Raw genomic sequence first — 24,600 nt, 5'->3', positions numbered from 1 at the left:
CAACATTTTTTAACACAAACCAAATATATATCCTGTTGCCACTGAGAAGTAAGCTAGAACATATTTCTGCGCCTTGGATTTCTGCTAAATCCTCCTCATTTATTTTTACTGATCAAATTATGCACTATTTATTCAATTATTAGAAACTATTCCTAAGCTGTTCATAGAACTGTCTAATGAGTGGGAGATAATCTACCTCTGCTTTCATCAAGTGGATAAATTTAGCTGTTTAATTTTTTGGTACTAACCATTATTTTAAGAGGGACACAAGGACAGGTAACAAATAATCCTGGTAACACTCAATCCTCCTCTTCACAGAACTTATAAATGCTGAGTAAACATTTTTTACATTCATCTCTCAAACAAGTCTTTGTCCTGTCTTCTCACCAAAAATGCCCTCTTTTTATGTATCAATGGAATTTACAACATCTAATAACTGCCTGTCCATTTACTAGGTCAGATTCTGATTTCAACTGCATCTCAGAAGATGAGATGAGACGAAGAGAGAAAAAATGGTTTCAAATGAGTTAACAGAAGACACAGGGGACAATTTACATTGGAGAAATACCAATACCAATGTACTGAAGAGACACCAATCTATCCAACCAAACATATTTTCAGATAGAATGAGTTTCCATGCCTTTCACACTCCTATGTATTTTATTCTATATTATTTGAAGAACTGTTAGTATTGATTTCCTTCACATACATTAATGGAGAAAATGTTTCTAGAGCAAGATATTTCACCAGAGAATGCATAACAATGTCTAGAATCCTAACAAATACCGTTATGTCTGAAATGAGTTATCTCAGTAGTGACTTGGGCTCAGATTTATTGTACAGTTCATCAACTTCTCAGCATGCTGGATAATGAATGTTTCATTTACATTGCTAATTGCCAAGCCATGGTTCCTTCAACCTTTAACCCTTACGCTTTATCACATTATCACCATATGTCAATATAATTGCATTCAACATTCCAAACAACTAACTTTTCATGAGGTCAAGAGATTCTCTTTTTTAAAGCTTTACCAGTGGGATATCTTTAAAACTAGCAAGAAAACCAGTAGTATACAGACAGTGGGAAGCTAAGGCAATTTTTTCTTTGGAAAAACTGCTTCCATCTTCTGACCCAAAATAAGTTGTTTTCTGTTAAAATCACCATTTTCCCACTGTAACTAAATCATGCACGGTTCTGTGAAGAGCTTCACCTTTACTGTCTGCAATTACAAAACACTATTAACTAAGTCCTAGTATGAAATATCCTCTATTTCTGCGTGTGCTTTTTAATCTATAGAATTATGCAGTTATTTCCGTATCTTGATCTTCATTCTGCATTGTCCCAAAAATTAAAGTATTTTACTGTACTTTACTTGAATGTAAAGTATTTTACTTTACATTCAAGCTGCTGCCTTAGGCAATGTCTCTGTTACAAAAGAATTGCCACTCATTGCTTACATTTATGCTTTCCCTCAACTGGGTTGCATCTCACCTCTACAATATGTTAACTCTCTCTGCACCAGAAAATTCCTTTCTGTTGACTTTCACCATGAATACTTCTTTCATCCCTGAAACATGCACTGTCAATTGCAAAGCTTTAGCCAAATCATACATAGAATAAGCTGTCCTGGAAAAAGATTTTACTACTGAGTGTAAATGAATCAGTTTTATGGCTTGCATATGGTCAAACTTTAGAGAGAAACATGCTGCTGGTTGGTAACAGTTACATCAGCTGCGACTCTGTCATTTCTCCATTTATTTGGGACAAGAAACTTTGGCAAGGTACCTTCTTAGAACAATTCCAAAATACAGAAAGTCAGAAATTTATTTCTCAGCATTTGAGTCAGAAATCTAGATGCACTCTCACAGACAGAATTAAGCAAACTGCATTAGAATAACGAAAATGGGTAATGAAGATGAGAGTACGCCTAATTAATCTTCCATGTAGCAAAACACCCACATTATATGGCAGATAGCTCATATGTCTCAGATATATCAGGTATACATGTACATATATACAAAGACAAGAATGGATGGCACACTTTTATATGGCATGCAGTGCCACAAATCAGCATCCCCATCTTTTAAGAAAAATACTATGGCATAGTCCTGAAGCCCACAAGTTGGTGGAAGCTTCAAGCTGGCTTATATCACACTTATAGTGTTTTATGTCTTCATGTTCTGTACCATAGCAGCTCGCTCCCCTCCTCTGCCATTATTTCGTATCTCTTCTTTGACTCTTGGAACACCAAACACCAAATCCATGCAGGCTGCTTTCTATCAGCACTTTTATCCCCGACTTACTTTTATCCCCAACTTCTACTGCAGGAACCTTGCTTGATTTTATGCCAAGAGCCCTACAAAATAATAGCTGCATTTGAAAATTTTAAAGTATAACAGAGTTGCAGGCATGAACACTCAGTATATCTTGAGATTCATGTAACACTCCTTTGCAACTTGCATCTATTAAAAAAAAAGTTTTAGCACATATTGTTGACCCTCTTCCCAAACTGCAGATAACCCATTTTCAAATCATCTGCAGTATCCACCCAGTAAACATCCATTTATTAGTGTTCTACTGATGTTCCTAGATGTCACAGAAAAGGACTACTGCTGCTCCCTGCTAGCTTGGACAAGACATAACCCTCTGATTTACCTATACATAAAACATGAGAAAAGCCTGGAATCAGAACTATAAACCCGCTTTGAGTTAGATTAAGACCAGAAATGTATGTTTTCTTCAAAGTGTTTCAATCCATTAAATATATATAAAAACATTTTATAAAATCAAATTCCATGTTACCACTGAGAAATGAATGTTCCCTCATGCACACCAGCTGAGACACAACATAAGTATTTCACTCCTAAATATGAAGAACTTTTAGCAATATATGCCAAACAGTGTGTTCCTAAGAGGTTTAAGTATGTGGCTATTCATTTCCAGCTGCTTCTGTGGAGTCAAACTTTGTTCTTATGTTAACAGGTAACATGATTATCACATTTTGTGAAGGATAGTGACATCAAGCAGAGGTAATCAGTGACAGTGCAGAGGGCCAATTTAAAGTGTGCTTGTTTTCTTAGACTTTAATGTGGATTGAAAAAATTACAGCCAAATTCTATGTAACCTTAAATGTGTTCAGAATGTGAGTTCATGATGGTACACAAAGGATCACTCATCACTTAATTTACTTTAACCTCCCAACTCCTTCCAGTTGACACAAGAAACTAAATTAGCATTTTTCTAAAATGGTTTCAGGCATAAACACCAATGGCTCCTGACTTCAGCTAACTAGTACTTGGAGAAATTCAAATGCATAAGTAGTGCAATTACTACTTTCAGGGTTCTGTTCACCTGGGCATCTTTAAAACCTTACTTCAGATTTTACAGCAGTTACACTGCTAGTACCCCAAGTCCACAGTAAAAGAGGCTGAGGCTTAGCTTCTGAGTAAATACTGTTTATACTACAAAACAAAATTCCATTACCTCAGAGGATCTGTGTAAGGCTAACTGACTGAAACACTATAAACAATTAAGCTAATGATATACAGTAAGGAAGAATTCACTTGATGATGATAAAACAACCAATACTTTCTATTTATTCAGCTGTCAGTATTTACAGATTAGTTTGTGGAGAAGACCAACAAGACTCCACACACTAGAGCAGCACAAAATACGCAAAACCAAACAGAAAAACAAAACTGATCATTCCAATTAACCCCTATCCGTAAGGTGGAACAAGGGGAAATCAAACATAACTGCATATACTAATATACCAGCCAAATATGCAACCTGGATCACACCAGCAACCTGTGGTGACCACGCTAAGACAAATATTTAGGATACAACGAAAGAGTTTTGCATTTATCTGAACTAAATACCTCCAGATGCTGTAAACTAAGTATTTTCTCTTGAAGACATGGAAAAAATGTTGCCTTTGAAAAAAGGATACTTGTATCATGGTTGTTCAATGTTCAATGCACTTTCTTATAGATCAGAATCATGAACAGTTCTGAATTATCATAGAATCAAGAACAGCCTGGGGTTGGAAAGGACCTTAAAGGTCATCTAATTTCAACCCACCTACCATGGGCAGGAACCATTTCACCAGACCAGGTTGCTCAGAGCCCATCCAAGCGGGCCTTTTCCAGAACTTTTCCAGAGACAGGACGTCCATGACCTCCCTGGGCAACCTCTTCCAGTGCCTCATCACCTTCAATGGAGTTTATTTGTAGTATCTAACCTAAACCTACTCTCTTTCAGCTTGAAGTCATTTCCCCTTGTCCTATCACTATATGCTCTTGCAAATAGTCTCTCTCCATCTTTTTTGTAAGCTCTGTTAGGTACAGGAAGGCTGCAACTGATCAGTCCAAAGCTTTCTCTTCTCCAGGATGAACAGTCCCAATTGTCTTAGCCTCTCCTCATAGGAGAGGTGCTCCATCTCTCATCAATCATTTTGTTGACCCTCCTCAGGACTCTCTCCAACAGGTGCATGTCCTTCTGGCACCCCAGAGCTGATGCAGCCCTGCAGGTGGGGTCTCAGCAGAGCAGAGCAGAGGGGCAGAATCCCCTCCCTGGCCCTGCTGCCCACGCTGCTCTGGATGCAGCCCAGGGCATGTTTGGCTCTCTGGGCTGGAAGTCCCCATGGCTGGGTCATGTCCAGCCTCTCCTCCACCAGCACCCCCAAGTCCTTCTCAGCTGAATCTGTAACTGGAAATGTGCAGGTTTCCAACTGGAACAGACAGCAACCAGGCAGAAAGGAAAGCATATGCATTATCAAGGTCTAATGTATAACAACAGGACAGAGGGCAGGATGCAAAACACTGCTTTTTAAAAAGTATTTCCTTTTGTAGTTATTTCATGGTTGCAATTACAATATGGAGTGCATAATAGCAGCCATTTCTGTTATTCAGAAAAATGCATCCATTTATGCTACAGTTTCTTTTGCTCAGATATATCTGCTTCTAAATGTAAAACAGGTATTTTTGGGGTATTTTTAAATATAGCAATGCAGACGCACCTGTGGGGAAAAAACTCTTCCTTTGGGCTGGAAGCACTGATTAAAGACTGGTCACTTGGGCTGCTAATACATACAAGAACTAGGGTTGACCAAACTCTAAAGAGCCCTTGAAGGACAGTAATGACAGTGAAGTACCAAGAGAAGAAGACAACCTATAGAGAGAAAAAAAGCATATACAAAACACTAAGAGAAAGCCCCAGGAACTCATTGTAGATCTTCAAAATATTGATGCTATGAATTTCCATGGCTGTGACTGAGAAAAAAACAGTGGCCCAGAAGACGAACACATTCATTTATTTGGTAATCCTCTTGGGGAGGTCCACAGAAAAGCTAAAGTAACCCATACCACAGCAAGAAAATGATGTTTTCCACCAACTGCCCTTCATGGAGAAAGCACAGCCCTGGGGCAGCTGGCAGCATGCCAGACCAGAGTGAGGAAGGTATAATTTACACACGGCCATGCAAGTTCCAGTAAATCAGTCTCATGGCAAGAAAAGTGCAGCATTTCAGTCTTCAGAAACTCCCAGGAGAGTGGGAAATACATACTCAACTAACCACAACTATATGGGCTGAACCTGAATAAGCTGATTTCAATTTAAAAAAATAAAAAAGGAATGAAGGGAGAATATGAATATTTTCACTGCCTTTTTTTTCTGTTCACTCACTGTGTGTTTACCATAAATTAGACCTGCTGAGAGTGTAATGCTGAGCAACCCATATGGCAAATACTCAACTGAGAGATGTGAAAGGAAAATCACTTTTTTATTTCTGAATTACATCTAGCCCCTTTATTTAGAAAGTCTTCTTTAATAGAAAATACTCAGAAGCAAACCAGATAATACTGTTTTATATTAAAAATTATAAGGCGGCACACCTTTGAGACCAAAATAATATATTTGCAGAAGAATATGATTCATGATGAAATAGGACAAAAAATTACACTTAAATCAGTGTTCAGTTAAGATTTTTGGTTATAAAACACAATTACAGAGGTTCTTAGTTGTAAAGTGGCCATTTATTCAAACTCATCCTCAAATCCTTCTTCTAATGAAACAATCTACAACTAGTCTAAGTCTGTGGTGTTCCACCAATTGTAGAGCTAACCTAAGAGTTCCCATTTGAGGTACAAAATTAATCTATTCCAACTTTTTTTCCTTACTAGACTGTGACAAACACTGATGATGAGACAACCATGCACAGGGAGCTATCATCCATGAAACCTGAAAAACAAACAAGTTCTGCATGTGGAATCCAGGCACAGATTGCTGACCAGATCTCTCTGGCAATCTTGCAGTGGAGAAAATAAAGAATAGACTGAAGATGATTCCTTGTGGATCTTGTTTACTCTTACCTTTCTCTAAGTCTAGATCTAACCTAGAGATCTAAAATCTAGATCTTCCCTTCTACCCCTGCCCCCCATAAAGGATGGAGAGAGAGTAATTTTTTACAAAATTTCTCTGAAAATGAGACTAAGGCAACAACAGCATCAAGATGGGTGGGGTAAAATGCAGGCAAGTTACAATATATCTATCAGTGACATTTGTCCTCCTGTAGAAAGTGCCAGAACCTGTAACAGATACCATCTGATCCACTTTGTTTGTAAAGGTAGCATCTAGGGGAGGAGAGATTTTTTTTCAAGGTCTTTGGCTGTTCATGCAAAGGAGGAAGAAAAACTGTCTGACAATTAAGATAGGAAATTTTTCAGGTTCTCTATTTCATTTTACTACCAACTCTATAATCCTGTTTGACCTGAGCCATAGAACAAAGCAGCTTGTATTCAGACATATTAATTCTTTCTCACAGAACTGAGAGAAATGTGAAAAGGTTGTATACATGCCTCAATTCCCCATAGCTGTAATGCAAAATCTTTGATTTTTCATATTTGGCTAAGATTAGATTAAAAAGATTCTACTGTTGTGCTCTGCTGTAAACTTTGTGGCCTCGATAGGTTTTTCCTCACCAGCCTCAACAGTGGTCTGTTGATTTGTTGTTTAGAAGTAAGAATTCTGGAAGGCATTCTTATGTCCAACAGGCAAAAGAAATTCTGACACATTGAGAGCTACACGATCACAGCTGAATAAAGTACCCTATTCTGCTTATGTCTTGCCTTTTTTTTCTTTAGTCTAAACAGTAAAAAAAAAATCTCAGGCTTTGTACAAAATTCCAAAACTTAGGCCACTATGAGAAAATAAAGCTCTCCATACCTGAATTTTCAGTCATAGGATGATTCTTTTATTAACCACAAATCGCAAATAAGTTATGAAATTCAAAGTACAGTGATTATCTTCTGACAAAGAAATTTAAAAAAACCAACAACAAAGCAGTCAGGAAAACAACAAATGTAGACCTTCCTGCTCTTTTTTTTTTCTTTTTGTAATTAATAAATTCAATCTGTACTATGCAATTTTTGTTAAAGATGTCATTTCATTTCAGAAATGCAGTAATTTCGAGACATTCATGCACAGAATATCTAATGGACAAAGTAATAAAGGTCTTTATCATGACAGCAGTGCAAGATTACCCTGAAGGAATTTTCATTTTACACTTTATCAAGTCTATATGGAAAAAGAAAAAATGACAAAAAAGTAAGATGTTGCAGTACTCTCAACATACATAGGAATTATGAATGTTGGTTTTTTTCCCTCAAAGAGCCTGCAGGTTAGACTTAATATGTACTCATTTAAATACACAAAGTATTCAATGTACCCAAACAACTTAGCTACAGAGTTGCAGAAGAAACTATACTTTTTGGGGAATACCATTCATGCAGCTGCTTTATGATGAAAACTACATTTGGATGGAGACACATAGAAGCAGTGAATAATTCTAAGAAGTGGTGATCTTTCTGAGAAAATGTTATCTGTCTCCTGGAATGAGAGAAAGGAAAATTGCAGTCTTTGGTAGAATTAGTATTCTTAGCTAACCTGAATTTGAAAACTCAAATAGGGGTTGAAAGCTTTCAACTTTAACTATTTTGTAAATTTTTAATCCCTATACTATAAATAAAATATATAAAACTGCATATAAAATTAAATAAACCCTGAAGTTTCTGGTTAGACAAAACACTTCACTTCAAGTCCTGAGAGTGTATCCAGTTACAGAGTCAAAAAAAGGATCTTTCCCATCATCATCTAAACAGAGAATATATGTGAATTGTAAAAATCTTTCAAAGCACTTGATCTGCCTAATTCAAAATTCAAAAATTCCTACATCCTGAAATATCCAACAGTTTCAGGACTGCGCTTCCGATATGTAGTAGGAGGTATAAAATCCAGTAGTGTATGATAAATCAGAGGCTATTGTAGTGTTTACAAGTGCTAAGCATTCCTTTACATTAGAGTTCAGAAGAAATTTTAGGACATGCTTTGCCAAATGGAACAAAAGTAGTATTTCAAGACACATCAGGAAAACTTCATGGGATTTCAGCATCAAAACATCAGTATTCTAAACAAATATTACATGATTTTAAAAGTGGGAGGATTTAAAAATTTGTGAATTAAAAGCACAAAAGCAGTCATCAAGCAGAATATTTCTTTAGAAATACACTGTATCTCTCTTCACATCCTGTTGACAGAATGGCTGGCTTCTGTAGTACTGCAACACTAACACTAGCAAACTCAAAATGTCTTTTTACTTATAGCTAGGTTATTATGTTATGTTTATTATATTCACATATTATATTATATTATATTATATTATATTATATTATATTATATTATATTATATTATATTATATTATATTATATTATATTATATTATTATATCATATTATATTATATTATATTATTATATCATTCTAATAATGATTACATTACATTATAATGTAATGTTGGATCAACAGTTCAACATTTTCATTAATTTGTTTCCCATACACTATCAAAGAAAAAACAAAATTTACATAGTAGAAAATATAATTTCTGTAATATTCCTATTGTCATCCCTATTATCAGTTCTTGTATTCTTATGCATTATGGCCAGATCTTAAAATGTTAAATGTTCACGCTAGCTTTTACACTGAATTTTTTTTAAAAGTGCATTAAATTTCATAGAAACAACTCTTTATGCTGAACGTTTCTCAAAATAGCACCTCCCGCTGTCAATGTCTATGCCCCATAAGCAGCTAAGCTGAGTGCTACTGACAAGAACTACAAGAGTATACAAATGATAAATTAGTCAGCTTTGTAGAAGTCAGAAATACAGGCCAATAATGATACGGTAGATTATAGCATTTTACTTAGCTGAAAGATGGTGCACATTTTGCAACTGTATTTCATAAAGAAACTACCTTAATTTATTTAAACACATTTCACAAATGATACGAAAGAAAACACTTTATCTTTTTAAACAATGTACTTGTGAGCACAAGCACATTTTTACTGTTACGTTAGCAGATTGCTCATTCCTTTAATAATTTCCATAGTTATTTTACTTTATTAACTTTTGAACCAAGACTGAAATAAACCATTAAAAGCAAAGTTGTAAATGATAGCTTGGACCAAATTAAACCAGATGTTACACTAATTATAACCAATGACATCTATCCAATTTATTCAGATGCCAAAATAAAAATTAAATCCTAAAATCATACCTGATGCCATTGTTTACCCTGTGCATTATTTAGGTGATACTGCAAGTACAAAAAATTCTGATGCTTCTGGCTTACTATCTGTTGTGACAGTACTATAGAATAAAAAGATCAAATACACCTTGCAAAAATGACATTTGAATAAATCTCATGGCTGAACTGGGAAGATTCGTGGATGTAATGGTCCTAGCCAGTTTTACAAGTTTACATTTTTCTCAAATCTCAAGAAACCATAGTAACAACCTATATGACTTCATGCAGAAGCAGCTCATTGAGTGGAGGAGCTTTTGCTTGAATCACTCCCATATCACCTTCTGAAAGGAATCTGATAAGAAAACTATAAGCAATCCTGCTAATCACAGTAATCAAAGTAATTTTTGCTGCCATTTGATTTTTTTATACTTAATTAGGAAGCACTCTTTTGAATCACAGAATAACAGGTTAGACAACATCTCAAGGATGACCAAGTCCAAACTTTTTTGACAAAAGCATTCTAGACAAGGTGGTCCAGCATCCTGCCCAGATGAACCTTAAAATGCCTAATGCTAAGGAATACACAACTTCTCTGGGGATTATTCCAATGACTGATTGTTATCATTATGAAATATTTTCCTTTTGTGTCTAATCAGAATCTCCCCAGGAGTGACTTGTATGCATCATCCTTCATTTTTTCCATGTGACTCCTTGTAAAAACTGAGTCTCCATTCTTTTAATAGCCACTCTTTAAATACTAGAACCTGGTGTTTAGGTCTCACCTAAGCTTTCTTTTCTAATGTCAGGCTTCCTAGCCCTTTGATCATCTCTGTGATCATCTCACTCTCTCTACCCTCTCCAGCCTCTCCATATCTTTTTTGTATGGCAGAGACCAAAACTGTATTCCAGGTGTGGCCTGACAAACACTGACAAGAATGGGATAATCTCTGCTGCTGAAGCCCCTGTGGATGCAGACCAAGATCTCACTGGGCTCCTCTGCTGCAGCAGCACACTGCTCACTCATACTGACCTTGTTGCTCACTGGCAATCCCTGGTCCTTTTCCATGGCGCTGCCTCCCAACCTTGTGCTCCCAATGTTTCCCCAGGGGAAAGACCTTACACTTGTCCTTGCAGGACTTCAAAAGGTCCCTCTTTTCCCACTCTTCCAGCCTACAGGGTGGCTCTCCCTTCCAAAGTGTTCACTCGATCCCTGAGTGACTTTAAGTGCCCTGGATGACCACTTATGAAGACAAGAAACAGCACTGGACTAACACCAATCCCGGGGGGACCCCACTTGTGCCAGGCTGCCAGCTGGAAAAGGAGACATTTACCCCCACTCTGGGTGCTGCCTGTGGGTCAGTTCCCCACCCACTGGCCAGGCAGCTTGTCCAGACTGTTACACAACAGCTTCACCAGGAGCCTGTGGGAGATCACAGGGGAAGCCTTGGAGAAACACAGGCAGACAATGTCCATGGCTTGTCCCACGTCAACAAAACAGGCTACTTTGCTGTAGAAGGCCATCAGGTTTGTCGAGCACAATTTGGCCTTGGATAACCCGTGCTGGCTTTTCCCAGTCACCTGGTTCATCTGAATCCCAATGAATCCTCCCAGAAGGATTTGTGTCGTAACATTTCAGGACCTCTAATTTCATGGGGCCTCTTTTAAGCTCTTCTTGTAGATGGGGGTGACATTAGCTTTCTTCCAGTCTTTCTGGATTGTCTCCTGATCTCCAAAACTTCTCAAGGATTATGGAGAACAGCCTCACAATGACCCCAGTCAGCTCTCCAATATTCTTGAGTGGATACTGTAAGGTCCTATCGATTTGCAGAAGCCAAGTTCCTGTAAGAGCCCGCACAGCATTTTTGCATTTTTTCCTACCCTGACAATGGGTCTGCTTGCATCAACACAGACTTTTGCTTCCACCAGCATCTGGGGCCCAGCTGCGCTGGTGACAACAGAGGTCAAGGAAGTGCTGAGAACTTTTGACTTCTCAGTGCTGTTGGTGACTATTTCACCTCTCCCATTTAGAACTGGGACAGTAGTTTTCCCTGTTTCTGCTTGTCATTTATATATTCAACTTATATCCCCTTTCTTGTACTTTCTGACATCTCTTGTCAATTTCAATTGAAGCTGAGTCTTTGCTTTTCTAAGGGCATCTCATGCCCTAACAATGTTCTCGGGGCTCTCAACAGATTTGTAATTCTTTTTCCATCTCTGGTGTGCTTCTCTTTTGGTCCTGAACAGACTCAGAAGCTCACAGTTAAACCAAGAGGGTCTCATGTTCCACCTACTTCTCTTCCCTTTGAAGAGAATGAACTGGTTTTGTGCTTTCATGAGAGCCATCTTGGAAAATTCACATCAGTTGCTAGCTCATTTATTCTCCATTAAAGCTTCCCTTTCAATTGAGGTCTGAGCAAGATGAAGCTTGCTCTTCTAAGTACTTACTACTAACCTTCAGAGGTCACAGATCCCAAACTCTGCAATATTGCTTGGAGATGCCCCTTTCAACCTGGACCAGAGGCACTTGATACGGCTTCTATAGTCACTTTAGTTATCTTCCATACATTGGAGGTTCTCCTTAACTTAAAGTGCAAGTCCCCCTCCTCCCCTCCCTCTCTTTACAAAACACCCCATCATATTCCTCCAGCCATGGGACTTGTTTCATGTTTCATGTTTCATGTTTCAGTTACCCCCATGATACTTTAACTTTCTGACTAGATGTAGAGCTCCTAGTGTTTATTCTCCAGGCTCTGCACACTTGTATAAATACACAAGGTGCCAGGTCTTCCTGGGAAGCAGCTACGGAACAACTGTCACTGCTCTGATTGGTCTGGCTTATTTCCCAAATGGCTACAACAGCAACCACTTAAAACCACCACTTAAACGGCTCTCCCCATCAGATTCATTTCTTTAGAGGGAAGTCACTACAGAGAATTCAGCTTGCCTGTCTAAACCTCTTCACGCATTGAATTCTACTTGCTACAATGGGGGTACTTTGGCTGACTTGAGGCATCAACTGGACAGCTATTGTGCTCCAGAAGGCGGCAGTCTGATGTTTAAGCAGAAGTATGGTATTTGTGTTAATGCACGTGTGGCTGCACAACTCAGTCATATGAGGTTATGACATTAGCCTCTTAATACTTATGAAAAAGCAAATGAAAGTATGTTTAAGCGTTATGTACTATATATGTTATAAATTTCCTAAGGCAGATATCACACACTGACATTTTAAGACCTTAATTAAGGTTGATTTATTTACAAATGGTATGTTTTCAACTCTCAGAAATGATGTATTTAATGTTTTATTTTTAAACACAATTAAAAAATAATATATAAATATATACATACTGCAAATGTAATACAGATAACAAATTCATTTAAGCCCATTTATGCACATTAGTGACACACCATGTGGCAGAAAGACTAGGACGACAAGAAGACCCCGTGGCGATTTATTTTATATTAAATCCCTAATGGCCTCTTCTCATCTTTGCAAAAATATGCACAAAAGTCCAGACTATGCAGCCATTGAAATGAATGGTTATTTATTTGCTAAACGAGAACCCTATGTTTAATGTTCCTTAGACATAAGGTAGTCTGCAAAAGTCGCATTCCTACAGCTCTATACATCATTTATTTTACATACCCTAACTTCTCACAACAGGCATCAGAAAAATACTTTTGAGCCATATTGCTATTGTAAGTTGCTGAGAATTTTGTTTCCAATTCCATTACTGGAAGATTAAATGTTAACATGTTTACTTGGGGTTTTTGCATTAAAAACAAATTCATGGGCCAATCTGCCATTTAAAATACGTTTACATTTATACTGAGAGAAAAAAGTTGCCAAATATACCATATATATACATAATCATTGCACACAGATAACAGAAGTTCAAATCTCCAAAGACACACTTTGTAATCTCACTTAGTTTGGTATAATGGTCTACCTAGAACTTGTCTGACATGCTTCAGCTAAGATAGAAGTTCTTGATTTGCTCTACAGAAGTATTAAAAACATCACTTTTCAAAATGCGGGAAAAAAATTGTCCAAACTAGTGAAACTTGTGTTTCTTACTAATGCTACAAAGTAGCTTTAAAATTAAAATTAAACTGTATCTCCAAGATAAGACTGTTTTTGCACAAGAATATGATAAACCCTCCACCAAACACGTTTGTATTTCTTAAATTATTGTTGCTGGGACTTCCCCTGTAAGTTCCTCTGAGGCATAAAGCCACAAAGGGGGAAATTGTTACAAGAGACAAAACTTCCTATTGGTACCATTCCCAACTCATTTGTACTATGGAGGCTACCTAAGGACAGTCAAGCTTCCCATGGCAGTATGAACTTGCAGGTCACTTGTGATAGCAGCCTCTGCTACTGACTCTGACAGACAAAGGAGTATGTTCTGAAGGCCTGTTGAGGTTCATGCCTCTGGCCATGGCATCCACATACTTTGTGGATACATACTGACCTGCTTCCTCAGGTGGTAATTGGTTTTGTGTAACTCTAAGTTCTGTGAGTAGTTAGAATAAATTTTCGTGGACCAGCAGATAAAAGTACAACAAGCATATTAGTAATCTATGTTATAATGAGCCATTTCAGCTGAACTGAACATTGATAAAAAAAAGCAGAGAACAGACTTTGCTTTACAACAGTATTCATTTCTCAGGAAGAAAATTACTTTCCCAGAAAGTTGCATTGAGAAGACATTTCTCAATTCCAAGAGAATTCCAGTAGCAAAACAGCAAGATACCCAAAGGGTGTAACAAAATGTAATAGAAATTAACAGTAACACATGCATTGAATATAGCTACAATATCTTATAAGTAATCATTATTATGCCTTGGAGAAACTTCACAGCAAAGGCAACAAAAATAACTGTGATCTGGGCAGTGTCACTTTTATTTTGTTGTTCTCTTCAAAAATAAAGTGATCGTGTATGCAAAATTCAAGCAGTGTGCACTCTGACAGACAGTCACTGGTGACACAGGTCTGATTCCAACTTATAGGTTTAATGCCACCTAAATCCAGGAAGGCCAAAGGTGGTTATCTCAAGAAAGGCAAAGCTGCATACAGACTCTCTCTAAACACATTCACACAAAATGACTGCCTAATAGAAAGCACTTTAATGGAAGATACATTATTTGTTGGTTATTAAGGAAAAAAAGTGACCTTGCAGTATTTCTGAAGAAGAAAAAAAACAAACACACTAGAGATTCAACACCTATTGCCAAGCCTATTCATAGTTCCTTAATAATTTATCAAGTAGCATCTGTGGAGCACTTTGAGGATGAATAACAAACTACCATTATTATTGCCAAGAAAATCATAAATTCATTAAAGTTTGTGGATTCTGAGTTCATACCAGAACATAGACAGGTCTGGACAGTTTTGTCATTAATTTTCTTATACGTATTGTGTTTCTGACACTGGGTGAAGTAACTACATCCCTATCGCTAGTAAAAACACTGTATTTTGCTGGCCAAGAACCAAAAATGAAGGTTTTCAGGAGACATTTCAACAAAGAGCTGTAATGAAGCAAATTCAAAACTCATCTCCATCCCAGTAACTTCACACACATTATATCTAGGGAAAAGAAAAGCAGTTAAACTCCCGAAAAGTTAGTCCTTTCTGGCACAGCCTATTCACAGCAGAACAACAGCCACCAAAAAGCAAAGGAAAGTACCTGTGACCTCCAGAAAGAAATCCCATCACAAATACTAGTAAAAAAAATACTTAGCAGACTAAAATCATCTAACATCAGTAAAATCTGTTCACTTTGTTCTTACAGGCAAACAAATTTCGTCTGCCCTCCACAATGACCACTAGCTAAGTAAGAAAAACAATTATGAAACATTTACTGCTTAACTTCCAAGTTAAGTCAGCATCACATGTTACACTTCATCGAAAAAAGGTTGAAAATTTGCCTACTTTGAGAACTAGGAATACCCACTCTTGACAAAGTCAAACTGTGAGATCCAGCCAAAAGGAAGACAAGTTCTGAGTTACAATTAATTTGAGCATATAGAGTTGCAAAGACAAGGTCAGACTGATCTACCTGGAGCTTAGACATGTGGAGCACAAGGTCTGTATTCTACATAGTTATTAAACATAAAATAAACAAAAGAAAACGCAATGTGCTAGCTAGCTCCTACATTTGCTCTGTATTCTACATAGTTACTGAACACAAAACAAACAAAAGAAAGTGTAATGTGCTAGCTAGCTCCTAATTAGCTCCAGGCTCTGTACAACATTAACTGAAACTAACAGAGTAAAAGAGAAATATTTAAAACAAAAGAAGATGAGGATTTTATTAAGAACTTTAGAAAATCCCATTTTCTTTTTTGGAGATTTATCTTACAATATTCTTTCCCCATCCCCTTTCTGCCCAGCCTCAGCATAATTTTTAGGATCAAATTATTGTTCATAAAGCAATGCTGTTTTTATGGTAAAGACTGCTTAATATTGAAACAACTAATTGAAAACTAATAGATTCTACTTAATTTCTTGAAGCTTTGCTACCCAATTTGTTTTTTATATTTAAGTATGCAAGCAGAAATCTATGGATAATTATTAGCTGGATTGTAACAAAAACTCCTTCAACCACAGAAGCATTTTTGTAAAATGCATCACAAGACACACATATTAAGAAATCTCTTAGGACATACAAGGCGAGAACTATTCAAGAGATTTTTTTTTTTTTAGTAGCATTTGACGTAAAAAAAGATGGTTTGGATTTAGTGCAAAAGTAGACAAAAATTTCTTCTACATTTCAAATGCTTTTGTATAGGTGACCTTCATGCAAAAGAAGGGACTGAAAATTACGAACACATACTATATAAAGATGCTTAAGTTACTGATATTTTTTTCAGACCACTTAGGTTTTATTACCAATCAATATGCCAGTATGCAAACTTCAGTGAGAAATAACAGCATCATGTCATACTTGTTCAGTGATCTAAGCATTCACTTTTAAAAAATAATATTTTTCCATAATATCCAGAAATATGTAACTCTCCTTCAGATCAAGGTAGAAAGCTCACACCTTCAACTCATGCAAAGGTCCCAACTTGTTTATGCCATTGTTTTTAACACACCATGGTACAATCTAAAGGGAAGAAATAATCGTAATATTATAACAATGAAAGTCAGACAACAAAAATCTACTAGTTCTCTCAAAGTTAATTAAATCACTGAGAATTCCATTCATACTTCAGAAAATACTGAGAAAACAACTTGTTCACAATTTCTTTTAAAGAACCATCTCCATATGCAATAAGGCTGTTAAACATGTTTTAAGTTTCGTCTTACCTCCAGAGTCATGGACACAGTGCTAATTGCTACTTTGATTTCTCCATCTGAAATCTCCCTGAGATCCTTGAGCATAACCTCCTCAATACTCGCACCTGCTTAAGAAAATAAACAAATTTCCATTTATACAATTATCTACAGCAGACAGATGCATCAACATAAGTTAAAAACACAGCTTAGACCTTACCTTAGTGATGAACTTTCTTTCTGTACTTCAGAACATCACATGAGAAAATTAAAAGTAACATTAATATTTCAATGCTTAATGTTTCTAGAGGGATTTTTTTTTTTCAAGAAAAAAAGAAATTTAAAGGAGGATACACACTAACAACAATGAAGTATGAAGAATTAAGTCTCCTGCAACACCTGTGTTCCTGTGTAAACATTGAATTTTTGAAGTGAACATACTTCCAGCTGATGATAAATGTCTAGCTAGACAATCTCCATGGTCTAATATGAAATCACAAATATAAAATTAATTCTGGAATAAGTAATATACTGGAAAGTACCTGTGGACTATTATGGTGTTTATGAAATATTCAAAATCAAGGCATTTTAGATATTTTGTAAACACAACCATTCAATATTTCTGACCATCTTCACAAATTGGTAACACCAATGGGGGTTTTTTTATGAACATCAAATCATTCATGAACGAAGTGTATGTTTATGGACCACAGAAACACTCTCATCAGAAACAATGGTATAAAACAGGAATTGCAACCAGACACATTGGTAAGTTTAAGCACAAGGTATTGAAAATCCAGGTGGCTAGTTTCCCCCACTGGACACGTTTGTCCAAAACAAATACATATTATGTAGAGGAACATAACTACATCATATGACTGCAATGCAGACCTGATAGCCAAATGTCTGTGTAAAGAATGCTGCAAGCCACCTAAAATGTCCACCAACCTTTAAAGCACAGCAGTTTAGCATCCACCACGTGTTTGTATAAATGATTTTCAAGAGGGAAACAAATACCAACTTGAGTCAAAGAAATTAATCCTTTCATTACTGTTCTTTGAGTCCAGCTACTGCAGTCAGTCCAATGACAAGATGAACATTTACACATCTGTCATGTAAAATTTTTTGTATATAACCTGTAGACTTTTTGGGGGGCTGCAACATATTGTGCCTCAAATAACAAATGAATTCAGGCCAATAAATCATTAATTCTGCCAGAAACAGATTTTTTTTTGGCTCAATTGTCCTAATGTTGCCTCAAGTAACAGGTAAATAAGGTAAAATACTTAGCAGAAGTTACACAGGGGCTCCTGAAACTTAGCAACATCCTACTAAAAAAAGCGTCACATGCAATATGTGCATCTGTAATATGAATACACAGTAAATATGTACCTTGTAATCCATCGAAAACAGAAGCTATAAGCAAAAAAAATAAATAAAAAGGAGTGTAGGACAGTACCCTCCCCATGCCTCATGTGACATATATAAATTACTGGCAACCAGGACCATGCAGACTAGACCCACTACATATACTTGCCCAAGTTTCGCATTTGCTATTTGAGAAAACTTCATGACAAACAGTATTAAACCATTTTCCTTGGCAACTGGCAGAACTAAGTACTGACTTCCATAAAAGCCACTTTCACTGCCACTTTCCAATCTAGACTGCATACAGTTCATTCCTGAACTTTGATTTCTTGAACTTAAGAGAAATCATGTGAACGCTTATAGACCTGAACTAAATCAACTTGTAATCTCACTGAAAGAAAGGGCAAATTCTGTCTTTATCTACCAGACAGGGCAGCTGTCTCAGACTGATGGTCTGAATTTTAATGACTACTTTCTGCATATGGGAAGATAGAGAATAAAAAAAGACCCTTGGTCTGCATGGACCCTGTGCTTACCTGATATATCTAACAGAGAAATATCCCTACAAATTTAATACTCACTCTTTGGTAAAAGCTTGGCAGCAAATGTCAGTAAAAAAACTCAAGAGTTATTGCAACAATCTTCTTCAGCTTTCACAGCATCTCTTCAAAAGCCTGCTACTAAATTTTGGGTCCAAACATTGCCACTTTAGATCACTGAATATTTCTATTTGGTATTTCTATCAGAAGAAAGGAAAAGAATTGCAACTTTCCCAGTGCATCATCAATGTGAGTCTGATGTCAAATTCACTTCATCTGTACACAGCCCTTAGTAAATCTGTGTCATAAAACAAAATCTACTTCCACACCACATAGGCAATTGCAACACAATTTCTGCCCATGGGCTGACACATTTTTTATGTCCATGTGAATCGATATAAATTGATGAGCTTATACTTGTAAAAGCAATATAAAAAATGAATTTTTAACTTTATCTGCAAAAACAATAAAATATTATTTATGAGCTAAGTAGTTCCTCAAAAGAAATCATAATTCCATGATTTAGAATGTAAGCAACTTAGTTTAAACTTAATATACAACATTTAACTGTCAATGGAGATAGCATGCTGCATCTATTTTCACCACAGACAATATTCTGGTAAGTTACACAAATAAATTTGTAAAAGGTCTGAAAAATGGAAGGAAGTTGCACTACCTTGGGCATTAAACTGCGTTTCCTGGAGAACGGAGATAATTTCCTCTCGTGGGGGAAGATCTGGAAACCTTTCCTCCAAGGTGGACAGTACTTTCTCCTGCTGCTCTGTCATTCTGTCAGTTTCCAAAGACATGCACTTGAAGAGAATGCTCCCTGAAATATTGAAAGACAAAAAAATGAATGTCTCCTGTAAATATCAAAGGGGAACTATTGAAACAGAAGTTTTACTGTATTGCTTCCCAAGCCCATTCATTCTTGGAGGTTGTTTCCACTGAGAGCTCACTGAATTCACACAGAAACATCCTTTTAACATGAAGCTCCTAGATCAGAACTGGCTGCCTGCTCAGTGCCTCTGCTTCAGCTAATTGGCTGGTCCTAGTGCTGCCACAGGGTGCAGCGTGCTTCTGTACACTAACAGAGCAGTGCAGCACAGCCAGCAGCAGCTGATGGACAAACACCACCCTACGTTCTCCTCTCTCCAGGCATTAAACCAAGTGCTGGTGTGTTTTGACACATAAATCCACACTGTCAGCCTTCCCTCTACAGACATGTCAGTGAATTCCGACAACGGACGTAAGGAAGAAATACTCTGCTGTGAGGATGGTGAGCCACCAGAACAGGCTGCCCAGAGAATTGGAGATGCCCCATCCCTGAAAGTGCCCAAGGCCAGGTTGGACCAGCTCTGAGCAACCAGGATAGTGAAAGGTGTCCCTGCTCATGGCAGTGGTGTTTGAACTAAATGATCTTAAAGTCATTGGTCACTGCAGTGTAACAGACTCTGGCTAATTCTTGTCAACAGACACACCAAAAACCCACCAATTCAGATAACCAAAATTTTAAAATTTAAGAGAAACATAACCCAGTAAATAACTTCATAGTGATTGGAATTGTCTTACAATATGGAAGTGAGAATGATGTCTTTTCCGACAACTACATGCTGCACGTTAAGTCATCCCTTCCATTCCCTGGGTACTGGGATTCCATTTACCAATACACCCAAAAATAGTGTTTTCTTCCAATCACTCACAGTAAATTCAGGATAATAAAATCTTACACTTCAGCCTTGAAATTATTTAGTATTCTACTGTGCACAAGAATTTCAAACAAGTGTATGATTCCATTGCATTATGCTGGGTCAATGAGCAATCGAGTACAATAAGTACGATAAATGAGTTAGATAGTGACTACAAAACAAAGAGCTTAGGCTTTACACAGAGCAAAAAAGAGTAAATGAAAAACCTTGACACTGCCACCCTCAATCTCATCAGATGAGCCAGGATCCAAACATCTACTACATCTACTATATATTAATTTTCCTTTTCTCCTACTATATCATCACATGAAATAACAAATAGCATTTCTTCAAAATTTACAAACCTCTTGCAACACAAAATTATTGTGCCATTAAAAAGGGTACACACACCCTTATTAAACAAATCCTGTGTGGATTAAATAATAAATAATGCTTAACAAGCCAAAAGCTGCTCCCCATCAGATACTAATTTCTGGAATTAAATACAAATACATGACATTCCAGTCTATGTTTCTATTACAGATACTGTAACTGCCAATATTCTTTCAATTTGCAGCAACTCTCTATGTCAGTCTCTCAATCACTTTAAGACAATGTTCCTGCTCTGTTTAATAGTATTAAAAATACTCTATAAATACAGACTACATGAAAATTATGTATACTGATCCAGATTGCTATTTCTAAATTTAGGTACACAACATAACAAGCAGATTGCAAATTTCTATAGGTAAATAACTGATACATAAAGTACCCAGATATCTATACCCATTATCAAGGCCGAATTTTCAGTCCCTCTAACAGGAAGAAAGTTTCTCAACCAGCACCCTCCATGGTAATTCATCTAAAAATATCCCTTTGTTGTTCAGCTCCACAGATAATAGTGCTTGTGCTACATATACACTCTTGAGGGATATTCTATAGGTTGGAAATAGTGGTGACCAGAATGAGTGAGACACCCCACAACATGCTTTCAGTAAGCACAGAGCTGCATCTGGGTATATGGCAGACCCAGGGACCAGGACGCTTGAAGTATTTTAGCAACAGTGATTTTCTGCTTGTTTTATTCCTCCAGAAACAGAGAGGGAAATTGCTCATGCACACACAAAGGAAATGGAGACTCTAGCAGAAAGTTCTGGGTCTACAATGTGTGTTCAAATTCATCACACCTACTGGAGGGAGGCTGCAGCATATACCATAAAGCCCTCCAGCAGCATTAGGATGAGTCAGGCAGTCTGTCCATCTGCACAGAACCTCAGATACACAATGCATGAAACTTTTACCACAGCTGTGTGCGCTTCAGGGAATAGAGTATTTGGGTAAGATGAAGAAGAGAAAATCCTAGTACAAACATACAGGGAAAATGTAAAAGAACAAAAGGTGTGAGCTGTATATCCAACCAAGCTCACCAGTCTGGAAGTCAGCTTGATGCAACCTTCACTCACAATAGGCAAACACCTTAGAAAGGTTTTTAAAAAGCTCTGGTTATGTCACTAGTCACACCAATACTGTAGTGCATGCAATTGATAACTTTTATACTAGGATGCAAGCCAGAAAAGGATAATTCTCAAATTACTAGGGTGTCAGCAAGCCCTAAGATCAACATTTACTTGTCCTTTAATACTATGACTGTTCTTCAAAATTGTCCTCATTACCAGGAAAGAAAGGCACACCTCTCCTCCTCAGGCATCCTCAGCATTCCTGTGAGAGTTAAGATTCCAGGTAGCTTAGCAAAAGAGTTCACTTAAGTTACTTTCGCTTGACCAAAGGTCATTAGTTCATTTAGTCATGTGCTGTCTTATAAAAACCTGCTGTAAAGCAACACATGGTCTCAGAAATCTCCTGCAGATTTTACTGAGTGTTGGTGCAACTCCCCCAGGGTTTCTGAAAGCATAATGGTTGCTGCTGTCTGCTTAAAAACAGAGAAATATATATATATATAATAGGCAATACAAGATTCAATATTATTTCTTGCATACATCACACTTTACATTTTTTTTCTGAAGAGGTCACTAGAAAATAGGCTAAGGCTCTTAAAAATGTGCATTTTATTCTTTTTTTGCAAAGCAGTTTGAAAGCGAAGCATTAGTTTTGCCAAAAGCAATTGCTGTGCATTAATATTAAACATGATCTAATGAAGGCAGAAGTCGTTTTGGGAAAACATTAAGAACAGCAAAAGCATCTCCTGAATTATAAGTTTATAGCTGAGAGAAACAGTACAATGAAAACACAGGCATTTCTCCTGTCAAGGTTTTGTTCCATAACCTGTAAAAATAAAGGACAGGGAGAAGAGGAAAACCAACAGTCCCTTATGGAAAGTAGACTTCAACACTCCTCATGCACCGCTCCCCACCCCCCCCGCCAAAAACAGCAAACCAAAATTGTAAATGTACCCCAGTAAGCAATCTTTACAGTAATTAACAGGAAATGCAATGAAGCTGGAATAAAATGTAACTGGGTAAAAGAGAGGAGGAGCACTGCCTCCAACAAAACCTGCATCCATATATTGAAAAGAAGTGTCAGTCCAAGTAAGTGAAGTGCTTGTTGCAGGTCAAAATGATTCCTTCTTCCTGGCATATATATAAAGGATGCATCAATGAGGGAGCATGTGAATCATCTGATCAATGTACAAGACAGAACAAAAAAAAAATACTGGCATAATCCCCAAAGTCCTTAAAAGGGCATTTCTTAACATTTGTCTGGGTGGCTAGAATAACAAACTAGTCTTCTCTACTGAAAGTCAGACTGCCCCAACATGGCATGAAAATACCTCAGCTATGCAGCTCATCACTAGCAAAAGCAGATTCACATTAAAAAAATTGCTGATGCTCTTGCTGGAAATCTGTCTATATTTACATGTTGTGGTTTGCACCTTGTGGCATCCTTCAAGGCCTTATACAAATAAACATAAGGAGGCATTTTTGAGAGTGCATTGACCCAAGATACCTGACAGTGAGTGCCTGGAATAACATCCTTGCCAGCTGGCTGCAACAGAGAATGTAATGATTCAGCAGTTTAATGGATCTTGAGTTTGGCAACAGTCCCCTTATAAACATCTCTTGGGAAATAAAATAATACAGGCCTAGGACTCTGGCAGGTTCTGTAATTGTTTGCTTCTGGCACAAATCCAGGGACAGCACTAGCTCTAACGTAAGGCAAATATGGCTGTACAACACTGATTCCCCAAGCAGGCTCTACTCAAAAGCACAAGGGTAGAATTAGCTTATATAACATCTGATAAGGAGACAAAGATACCAGAAAAGTACTCCTCTAAGAAAAAAATTATTCTTTAAATAGAAAAATGCCTAAATGAATAATGCTCGGTTTCATGGGAAATACCTTTTCTCTTGCAAGTTGTTGTTGTTGCTGCCGTTGCAGTTTTTTAAACATTGACAGGCAGGTGAATTTTGGTCAAAGGTGCAATTTATATATATATAAACATTTGCTTTTTTATTAAAACTTAAAAATTGCTAACAGACTTTAAGAAAAAAGTTTCGAAAACAGTCAACAAATGAAGCTGTCTTGATCAACACATGACCATTATTAAAACATGAGATTTTCTTTTATCTTAAAAGTCTACCAGCAAAATACTCACTGGAAAGTCAGAAAATGAAAGAGGGCCTCCCAGCTCAAAGACTCAGATAGCAGTATCTCTCAGTATTTTTATGAAAATAAAATCCTAACTCTTAGCACTCTACTTTGGCCTTCTGTTCTGAACTTAATCTGAAATTTAGACAAACTAACTATATACAGATTTACACTGGAAGTTACATAACAAAAGGTGAAAATCACAGTATTTTGCAGCCTCTGTGCCTGTGAAGTGCCCCCAGAGAAAGATGACAACCTGCAAGCCTCTACGTACTCATCTGTCAGTTGCAGGAATGAAAAGAGCCAGCCCTCCTTCCATGATACACAGTCCCTTTGCTCCCTATGGTATGGTGAGATGAATTTAAGAAGCTATACCTCATAATAAAAGACCATAATATATACAGGGAACCAAAACATAGACCTGGCAGGCTGTAGCTCATCTCTTATTTTCTGACTGTTTTAGTTTAATCTGTCATTTACACACGTTAGTATCTATGACTTTTTAATTTTTTTTAAATTAATCTCATCAAAACCACAGACT

General features: G+C 37.0%; 1 protein-coding gene across 9 annotated transcripts in view; it reads right to left on the bottom strand.

The window, feature by feature from the left end:
• Nucleotides 1-24,600, bottom strand: part of PRUNE2 (prune homolog 2 with BCH domain) — a 132,137-nt gene that overhangs the window by 78,183 nt on the left and 29,354 nt on the right. For 8 of the 9 annotated variants that reach the window (XM_023943467.2, XM_023943468.2, XM_023943469.2 and 5 more), the window contains exons 5-6: nucleotides 19,442-19,594; nucleotides 16,892-16,989 (exon numbers count right to left, since the gene is read on the bottom strand). In XM_023943467.2, the coding sequence (XP_023799235.2) occupies nucleotides 16,892-16,989; nucleotides 19,442-19,594 (251 nt within the window). The remainder of the gene's footprint in view (nucleotides 1-16,891; nucleotides 16,990-19,441; nucleotides 19,595-24,600) is intronic. The other variant, XM_086869259.1, reaches the window with a different exon arrangement.

Source organism: Cyanistes caeruleus, chromosome Z (genome assembly GCF_971803275.1).
Source record: "Cyanistes caeruleus chromosome Z, bCyaCae1.hap1.1, whole genome shotgun sequence".
NCBI lineage: Eukaryota > Metazoa > Chordata > Aves > Passeriformes > Paridae > Cyanistes > Cyanistes caeruleus.
This window is presented reverse-complemented; position numbering and strand designations above follow the sequence as displayed.